The 9,642-nt window shown below is 44.3% G+C and overlaps 1 protein-coding gene and 1 long non-coding RNA gene across 2 annotated transcripts in view; both read right to left on the reverse strand.

The window, feature by feature from the left end:
• Positions 1-591: 591 nt before the first annotated feature.
• Positions 592-1,935, reverse strand: LOC307086644. Its single transcript, XR_013812453.1, has 3 exons — positions 1,857-1,935; positions 1,569-1,629; positions 592-645 (listed from the first exon to the last, which is right to left on the reverse strand). It is a non-coding gene; the product is annotated as an uncharacterized lncRNA (long non-coding RNA).
• A 3,714-nt stretch (positions 1,936-5,649) lies between these two features.
• The window catches only part of LOC307086639 (major histocompatibility complex class I-related gene protein-like), a 5,795-nt gene continuing 1,802 nt past the window's right edge, over positions 5,650-9,642 (reverse strand). Inside the window, exons 2-4 of the mRNA XM_079751913.1 lie at positions 7,348-7,614; positions 6,727-7,005; positions 5,650-6,067 (exon numbers count right to left, since the gene is read on the reverse strand). Coding sequence (XP_079608039.1) covers positions 5,667-6,067; positions 6,727-7,005; positions 7,348-7,614 — 947 coding nt within the window. The 3' untranslated portion in view covers positions 5,650-5,666. The remainder of the gene's footprint in view (positions 6,068-6,726; positions 7,006-7,347; positions 7,615-9,642) is intronic.

Consider the following 9,642-nt stretch of genomic DNA (forward strand, 5'->3'; position numbering starts at 1 on the left):
AGAATGCGTTTCTTCTTCTTGACCTGTGAAGGAGTGCAACGAGCTGATCAGTTTCAGAGTATAAATTAACGACTGAACACAGTGGCAACATTGCTTCATGTTCACTGTTCATTTAAACTATTCAATCGTTCCTCTTTGGCAACCATCTAATCCCACATTTCTAGGGTCACCTACTCAAGTAAAAAAAACAGTTCGTTATTAAGCTTTTGATATTTTCAATCAACTTTTTTACCATGGAAGTCAGTGAGCTTCAATCTTCAAACTTATTCTAGTTAAACGTAGAAATGTCATTAAAACTTGAAACCAATATTTTTTTGACTTAACTAACCCTTAAACACAAATCCCAAAACAACCACTGATGCAACCATTAAGGGTTCAATTAATACATGACTGGACCAACGCATTGACACTAAACCTCTTAAATCAGCCACACAACCAACATGAAGACCAACATCCACTCACACCACCCGAATAGTCCAATATCCTCGAGGAAACACTCATATAAAACAGTTCACCTCCAATTACATCCCAAATTAACATTATTAAACATATCAAGTCGGCCTTGTAGATAATAAACTACTCACAGCTGCTCCAGATCTTGGGGTCCGTTTTACTTCGAAAAGTGTTTGTGACCTCGTGGTTCACCTGGAGAACAGAAGAACAGATCCATCATCGGTCAGTCATAACCGGTAACCGGAAGATTCCCACCACATCATGGTTCAAGGTCTTAACCATTAAAAAGATTACCGTGTATCGATCTAATAGACATTAGACTGATAACGGTTGGGGAAACCAACATATAATTTATTGATTACTGAACGAGACTCGGCAGCAGATGGATCAAAGCAAACAGAGCGAGCCGCCACAGGTGAGCTCATTTAACACGAAGCGGGGCCCTGATTTAATTAGTGCATCATCCAATGAAAATCATGTAAAAAAGCTAGATATATTCTATCCCATTTAACTTCAAAGATTGCGCTTCAACAATCCTCATTTGACTTCCATGTGAATAGCTTATAAGTGACTTATTCTTTCACATTCAATTCAGTTCTGTCGCTCTACCGTCTATCTAGACAGAGGCATTGTACGCCGTCATTTTCCCGCCTACTTTAACACTCTTATGATGAAGGCCATTTTAAAGTTTGATTGAGGTCTCGTGCTTCCATGAGTCGAGTTTCTGCCTTTAATAGGTCCATGGTTTCTGCTGAGTCAGACTGGGCCGTGTTCCAATACTAACAGAATTTCTTCAATGCAATCATTTCAATGCAAAGAGCTATCCAAATCAATAAGCCAATATTATAGGTCATACATACATTATTTTCAATCAACTGTTTGAGGAATAGAAGAAATAATATTTTGACTAAAATATTAAATCAAAAATCCTTCAAAAAGGAGAAAAACAAATAAAACCATGAAGGGTTCAATTAAAGTATGACTGCCAAGACATCAGACAAAACAGACCCATATCCACAAGGAAACACAAATTTAAAACAGTTCAACTCAAATTACATTTAGAACTAACATTATTAAACATATCAAGTCGGCTTCGTGGATAATAAACTACTCACAGCTGCTCCAGATCTTGTGGTCCGTTTTACTTCGAAAAGTGTTCGTGACCTCGCGGTTCACCTGGAGAACAGAAGAACAGATCCATCGCCGGTCAGTCATAACCGTTAACCGGAACATTCACACCACGCTATGATTAAACTTTTTAACCATTATTAAGATTACCGCATATTGAGACCTTAGACTGATAAACGGTTGGGGAGACCAACCGTTTAAGTTTAACGAGACGCAGCAACAGATAGTTTGATCAATGCAAACAGAGCGCGAGCTGCGACAGGTGACCTCATTACCGCGAGACGAACAGGGCCGGGTTCAGGGTTCCTTAGAGGAGGCAACGGAGGCAACGCCAGGCCCCCGGGAGCAGTGCATACTTCCGCAATCCACCAGTGCTCAGCGGCCAAGCCTGGTATTGCAGCTGTTTAGCGGGCTGTGGACGGGTCCCTCAATTCATGGAGGTCCGGAAGTAGATATCGCCGTTCACTCCAATACAATTGGGGAACAGGAATGTGTCCCCACAAAAAAATGTCTGGATGTCAATCAAAGGCTCATAATTATCGTTATACCATGTACTAATAAAATGTAACTTTTCTCTTTTCAAACGCGTTAAATTAGCTGTTTTCTTTATTTATTTGGGGTGGGCAGCCGAAAGGAGTCTTAGTAAAACAAATGTTTCTTTAATAGGTCCATGTTTCGGCCCAGCATCCGAGATAAATTGACTAATAAGTGAGGAGTGAGAAAGGCATGCAGCACGGGACGGAGGAAAGCACGACTCATACGGCTGAGGAAATGCAGCTACAGTAAAGAATGGGAAACCATCTGTCCCTGGGTGAAACCAGTGAAAGGCGAGTTTGGTAAAGTTTTGTGTGAAGTTTGCTTGAGTCATTTTTCCATTTCACACGGAGGTGAATACGACGTGAAACGACACAGACAATGCGGGAGTCACAAAAAACATTATTATTGTGGCGACTCTTCCGGGGTCGCGCAGGGGATCCTGGGAATTGGGGTTGTCAGTTGAAAAAAGGGGCTTTTGTCAACTTGTTTGGTTGTTAGGTTAAGTGGGGTTAATGGGTTCGGGGCTGTGTGTAGTTGCGTGTTGTTTAATATTAACATGTGCGTGTATCGTTGCCGCCAGCATCACTGACTATGATATGTTTGTTCGTTGGATGTGCTGTTATCCTTATACGTTTTTGGTGCGTCAAATAAAGGCAACTCGTAGTCGTGCGGTGCGATTCACTTTCATAGATGACAGCATTTTAACTATCTTCACATTGCTATCATTGGAATGATAATAATTCATATAATAATATAATTATTATATTTCATAATAATATATTTATCCCCCTACCATTCACAGAGCGAAGATTCTGAAAGTAAAATGCACATTTCTCGCCAAAAATGTTTACATCAACACTTTTAATGGCGTAACTATACTAAATTATCATATTTTCCAACCAGAATAAAAACTATGTCCGCCATTTTCACAGAAAAAAAATCTAATAACTGTCCAATAGGAAAGATGCTCCCAGCGTCTATTAGAGCCGTAGTCGGGTTAAAACAGGAGTGATTGGGCTGCTGGAGCAACCGCTTTGAACGTCAAACATCGCCGGGTATGGCATCACATTGTAGTGAACATGTTTTATTTCGCTTATTTAGTTAAATTTAATTAATGAATTAATTAGTTAATTAATTAATTAAGGCCGCCACCAGAGGGCGCCCCAACGCATTTGCCGCCCTAGGCGGTCGCCTAGGATCGCCTTTGCATTGTTTCTTGTTGGTGGGCGTGCCCTTAACCTGCGTCCGCGTCCAAATTTCATTGACGTGATCAGACAGCCCGCCAAATCCCTGATGACAGCCCTCAGTGCTGTCTCCGCACACAGCTTTTTGATAAATGCCAGATTATAAAACACTTATTTCAAAAACTTGAGTATGACTGTCAATAACAATGCGGGACAATGTCTCAGTTTTGTACAAAGTAATGGAAATGCGGGACTGTCCCGCACAAAGCGGAACATCTGGTCACCCTACGCAGAAGGGTACTTTTACCCGTCAGTGACAGACGCTAAAGTGCCCTTGCCAACAGCCGGAATTTAAAGTGAGACTGTGTTGGTCTGACAGTTTATCCCCCAGTGTCTGACAGTTTATCACCGAGTGTCCGAGGCGGTAACAGTCATGCGATGATGCGTTTATTTGGTTTACACACACACACACACACACACACACACACACACACACACACACACACCCCTGGCACTTTTAAATCAATGATTTATTTGCTTGTTGTTTCACTTCTTCTCTGTACTTCATTCTCTCAATATTTCTTAATATTCCGATGTTTGGTTCATCAACACTAGGCCTACCTTAGCTTGGCACATGAGACCAGTTTAAAGAAGGGACATATTTGGAAGCATTGTTTTTTTGGAATAATTATGCAACGGACTAACGATGCATGCAGTGATGATATGATACACCGATCGTTTAAAACAGCCCTTATGGAATGTGACCACATCTTTACTTTCTGTCTCCAGAGAGAGAGACCCGAGACTCCAAGCAGTCAAGTCTCAAGTAGGTCAAGTCTCCCAGTAGGGAGTCTGAGTCCAGTCTCACAGCAGGGAGTCTGAGTCCGGTCTCACAGCAGGGAGTCTGAGTCCAGTCTCACAGCAGGGAGTCTGAGTCCGGTCTCACAGCAGGGAGTCTGAGTCCAGTCTCACAGGTCAAGTCAAGCCTCAAGTCTCCAGCTCTGCTTTCACACATATTATTTCGGATTCAAATGGACTTTTTGTTAATTTAGCAATTAGAATGTTATTTTATCCATAGAATGTGAACTATTTTAATTTTGGTTCAAACTGGACAGTCCCTGTGTCTCTTTAATAACCTGCTCAGGGTTGTTTGCAGAATTCTGCTCTGTTGACAAGTGATTGATGAGGACGCATCGACTTTTTGGGCAGCTATGATTAACACATTTATTACCCAACATAGATTTGGAGGTGATGCGCCTGCGTCTGTATGTTTTAACATTAACTGTTAGTGTGCAAATAAAACAACTATTCATTCAACACAAAGTTTGAAAATTCTTCATTTATTTAATTGTTTGGTGCAATCTCATTATCCATCTAAAAAAGCAACAGCTGCTTAATAAAATCTGTAATGTATTTGTAACTGCTCATTGGTTACTTTATAAACCAACTGTAGATTATAAAGCATTATCTCAAACAGCAACATTTATACATAATACTGTACACCAGTTGTAGGCCCATCCTACCCCGCAGGGCCGTTGGACTGCAGGTGTAAGGTAGACAGTTGTGGGGGGGTCCAAGGCAGAGGGGGGCCCATGGGATTAAAAAAAAATAATAAACAAATTTTTTTTTTTTTTTGAATTTTCTACCACCCCTAGTGGTAGGAGCCGCACACTGCGCTCAGCGGCAAATTGCAACCCTCCCCCCCCCCCCCCCAACAATTCTGCGCAGGGGGCTGGTAGGGGGAATTCGGGGGGGGGGGCCAGAACTTGGTGCTACGGCCCTATACCCCATCCTCTGGAGGTCAGTCACGGCCTGTGGATGCAGAGTGACAGTTAGGGATGGGGATCATTAATATTTATTGATATCGATACCATTTTCGATACTCCTTAACGAGCCGAGTCTTTATCGATACCACTATCGATACTTACACCCCCATTTTTAGTGATGAGGAAAATATTTAGTAAATAAATAATTGTATTTTAAATTAAATGTGTAATTCTTAATAAATATTGACATCAGTACTTTTAATTATATATACTAAAATGATAAGATCAATATACAACTGTATTAGTAATACAGAAACATGAGTAATACAGTATTACTCAGATTTCTCACCAAAAACTCAATTTTAATGTTGGACAGAGACCCTCCCCTGTCCATCCCTCCATCAGTGAACCACATGTCTACGGTCACGTGATGCTACACAACGTCAGTGTAACCATTCCTCTAAAATCTGTTCTGGAGCTCAGGGTCACTCAGGGACTGATCTGAGCCTAGCCCTATTCAAAGAACTCATTTACCCACAATCCACCGTGTTCTGCTGCAGTGAGCTACTCCTGAGAGCTGTGTGTTTACCCAGTAGCTTCAGCAGTGTCCAGGTAGACCTGGCAGTGGATGTGATGAGGTCAGGTGGAGGTGGTGAGACATGTTTCCCCCACCTCCATCCCCTCCAACACCAGTCTTACCCCCGTTGGTCCTGATGAGGGCGGGGTCCAGGGGGGTGGAGATGTCCTCGATGCCTTTCAGCCGGACCACACACTGGTACCTCCCCCAGTCCTTCTGTGGGACGGCTGTGAGGTCCAGGTCCACGCTGACCTGGAAGGTCCCGTCGTGGTTGGGGAGGACCTCCCCGGGGTCCACCTGCTCCTGGAGCTCCTGGCCGTCTCTCCTCCAGAACACCACCACCCTGTCAGGGAAGAAGCCTGTAGCATGGCACACCACTGGGGAGGAGGGGCTCCTCTGGAGCAGAGACACCCGGGGACGCTCTGGAGAGGGGAGGGGGGGGGGGAAAGAAAGAGAGACAGAGAGAGAGAGAGAGAGAGAGAGAGAGAGGGGGGCAGAGAGAGGGAATTTAAAATCTTTTTGATTTTAAACTTTCATAGTTTTCAAATCTTTTTGGTGTAAAAATAGGGTACCTGAGATAAATAGCCTATTTTCATTGATGGGTTTCTAACCCCTCCACCGTCTCAGCGCGGTTCGGTACTGCACACGTCTTTATTAATGGCTAAGGCTGGTGGTCTGTTTAGCGATTGGTCTGATAGTTAACTGTTATTCACTTGATTATTCAGCTGATGTGAATATGTTGTTCACGTGAAGTGCACATGATTTTTGTCCATGATAAAATTACACGTCTGGTAGCCTACATTTAATGTTCCTTTTGATTTAAAAAAAACTACGTTACAACCAATGCTGATGTAGTCGTGTTTCTTTCTTATCCAACCAGCCTCCTATTGCTTATAGCAGTGGGCTAAATCTGCTTAATAATAAAAAATATATATATTCAAGCAATATAGCCCGAGTGTGAGTGGGGTTGGTAATGGAGACAGCCGACCCACGGGGTGGGGGGGGCGCCACCACTGCTGTAGTGTATCACTTAATCCACCAGACATGAGTCGGTCACGCCCACCAGGTCATGTGACTCTACCTGTTCTCTGCAGAGTGCTCTTCCCATAGGCCAGGAACATCTTCAGCCCATCAACACACTCCTTGGTGAGGTAGTTCTTCCTGTATTGATTATCAGTTCTATTCTGATCCCATCTCAGTTTGGTGGGGACAGCCTGACGCACTGCAGCGACCCAGGTCAGGGTCTTCAGGTCCAACGCTATGAAGTCCTCTCCATCGTAGGCATACTGCTGATGACCATCAGTAGTATCATCCTCATCATCCCACTCACAGCCATACATCAACTGAACAATGTGGGCACCTGAGAGAGAGAGAGACGGACACAGAGACAAAGAGAGAGGTTAACTGTCTGTCTGTCTGAAGGTTAACTGTCTGTCTGTCTGGGTGCTGCTCTAGGGGTATTATGGGATGCCCCCTGTGGTCATTACTGTAGCCACTGGACATGTGGGTGTGTTGGTAGTCATGGACACGCGTTGGTAATCATGGACACACGTGCACACAGCATGTGCACGTGCACGAGCGCGGGCACATGCGCGTTTGCTTAGTTATAGTACATTTTTGTGTGTGTGTGTGTGTGTGCGTGCGTGCGTGTGTGCGTGCGTGCGTGCGTGCGTGCGTGCACATATATAATGTATGAACATACCTCCCGTGTGGTTGAAGTGCTTCTTAGCATTCTCTACGTCGCCCTTGGAGACCTGCTGGTTACCCAGCTCTCTATCAGTCTCCCTGTCCCAGTAGTCTGGGTGGTCTCTGGTGACCTGCTCCATCCAGGCCTGTTTGGGTACGGCTCTCTTACTGACGCTGTCATAGTGAACAAACTGAACCTCATCCACCATCCCAACAGACACATACTCTGGGAAGGATGAGAGGCCAGACGACGCCATGTGGAAAAACCTCAGAGAGTGAATCACTGTGGACAGACAGACAGACAGACAGACAGGTTAATGCTGTACATCAGGGGTCCCCAACCTTTTCAGCACCAAGGACCGGTTTGATTCTCCAAAACATTTCACGGACCGGCAGGGCGGGGCCTGGGGGGGGATGGGTTATGTTGCGCAGGAGTTGCCAATTTGTTGATATTTTCATATAGTGTTGTGCATGCATTCATTTAAAATAACTAGTTCCAGTTATTTATGAACAGTGAAGGTAACAAACTCTTAAAAAAGAATGTGAACTTGAACAAGTGAAAAATGAACAACTCATCTATCAAGTGTAAACATGCACAACACAACATGTCAGTAAGGGAACTTAACGCGCGTTTGTGAGGCCACAGAATAGGCTACAATTCATTTTAATCAGTGGGAGCCCTGTGCTTGTTTCCCTGCAAGAAGAAGGTTCCATCTGGGGGTGATGGAAGACAGTGACACCCTTAGCGTGTTTGAAATGTCCAATCGATTGCGCAATTTTGTTTTAGTGGCAGTCATTGCCGAAAACCCGGCCTCGCATAGGTACATGGTGGGAAATGGAAGCAACGTTTTCAGCGCTTTTACGGATATCTAGGGATACTCCGCTTTGGTTTTGATCCAAAAACCCGCCAGAGAGGTTTGCTCAAACACACTTTTAAGACCACCATCATTAGCTATTTCGATCAATTGATCTTCCTCCTGCACTGACAAGTGATTCGGGACATTGACAAATGGGTTGCGGATCCACTCATTCGTTCGCCGTGGATCTTTGGAGGATGGGAAGTAACGTTTGAATTCATTTGAAAGCGCAACAAGGTGATCGCGCACCAGCTGCGAGAGAATGGGCCCTGCCTCAGTCTCTCCCAAAATCCCCACTAATGTTTGGAACATATCGAATACTCCCCTGTCCACTCGTCGTCCCCACAAATCAAGCTTGGCTTTAAATGCAGCAACTTTATCTGCCAGTTTAAAGACAGTCGTCATTCTCCCCTGGAGTGTCAGGTTGAGCTCATTAAGCAATCCGAATATGTCACACAGGTAAGCCAGTTTGGACACCTAGCGCTCATCACTAAAATGTGCTGCCAATGGTGACTTTTTTTCTGTAAGAAACCTCTGCAGCGGCTCTCGCAACTCAAACACTCTGGCCAATGACCTGCCCCTTGACAGCCATCTGACATCTGTGTGCAAGAGAAGGCGTTTGTGCTCTGCGTCCATTTCTTCACAGAGCTGTTCAAATAAACGAGAGTTGAGTGCGTGTGCTTTTATGTGGTTGATTATTTTAACTACATCATTTAATACCCCATTTAACTCGGGCGACATTTTTCAGCTAGCCAGCCGTGAATGTCACAGGGTGTGGGCTCGCAGTCAGGTGCAACCTCTCTAACCCTTGCAGTGAAACCGGACAGCCGTCCAGTCATGGCATCAGCCCCATCAGTGCAAACGCCAATACAGAAAGACCAGACTTATTTTCCTGACACATAACCATCCAAAGCCCAGAATAATTCTGCAGCTGTGGTGTTCGTTGGAAGTGACAGCACACACAACAAATCCTCCTGCACATCGTCCTCAAAACTGTACCGTACATAAACAAGCAGAATTGCCCTGTTTTCCACATCAGTGGACTCATCGACCTGGATCGCATACCACGGTGAACCACTCACCCTCTCCAACAACTGTGCTTCAATATCCTCCGCTATATCATCAATTTGCCTTGCGACCGTGCTGGCTGAAAGAGGTACCGAGCCTATCTTTTTTGCTGCAGCCTCCCCAAGGAGTTCATTGCACATGTCTTTTGCAGCAGGCAGAATTAGCTCTTCCCCAATAGTAAAGGGCTTCTTACACTTAGCAATGCGACTAGCCACTAAGTATGAGGCTTTTAGCGCAGCCACGTTCACAGATGTGGTTGTTTTAAGCACTATTTTTTGTGATTCTTGCTCACGTTCTTTACGCTCGAAGAAGTCAAGGGGTTTGTCTTTAAGTGTAGGATGCTTGTATTCTAAATGTTGAATAAGCTTTGACGGTTTCATAGCTTC

This window comes from Pollachius pollachius (assembly GCF_949987615.1).
Source record: "Pollachius pollachius genome assembly, chromosome: 15".
Lineage (NCBI taxonomy): Eukaryota > Metazoa > Chordata > Actinopteri > Gadiformes > Gadidae > Pollachius > Pollachius pollachius.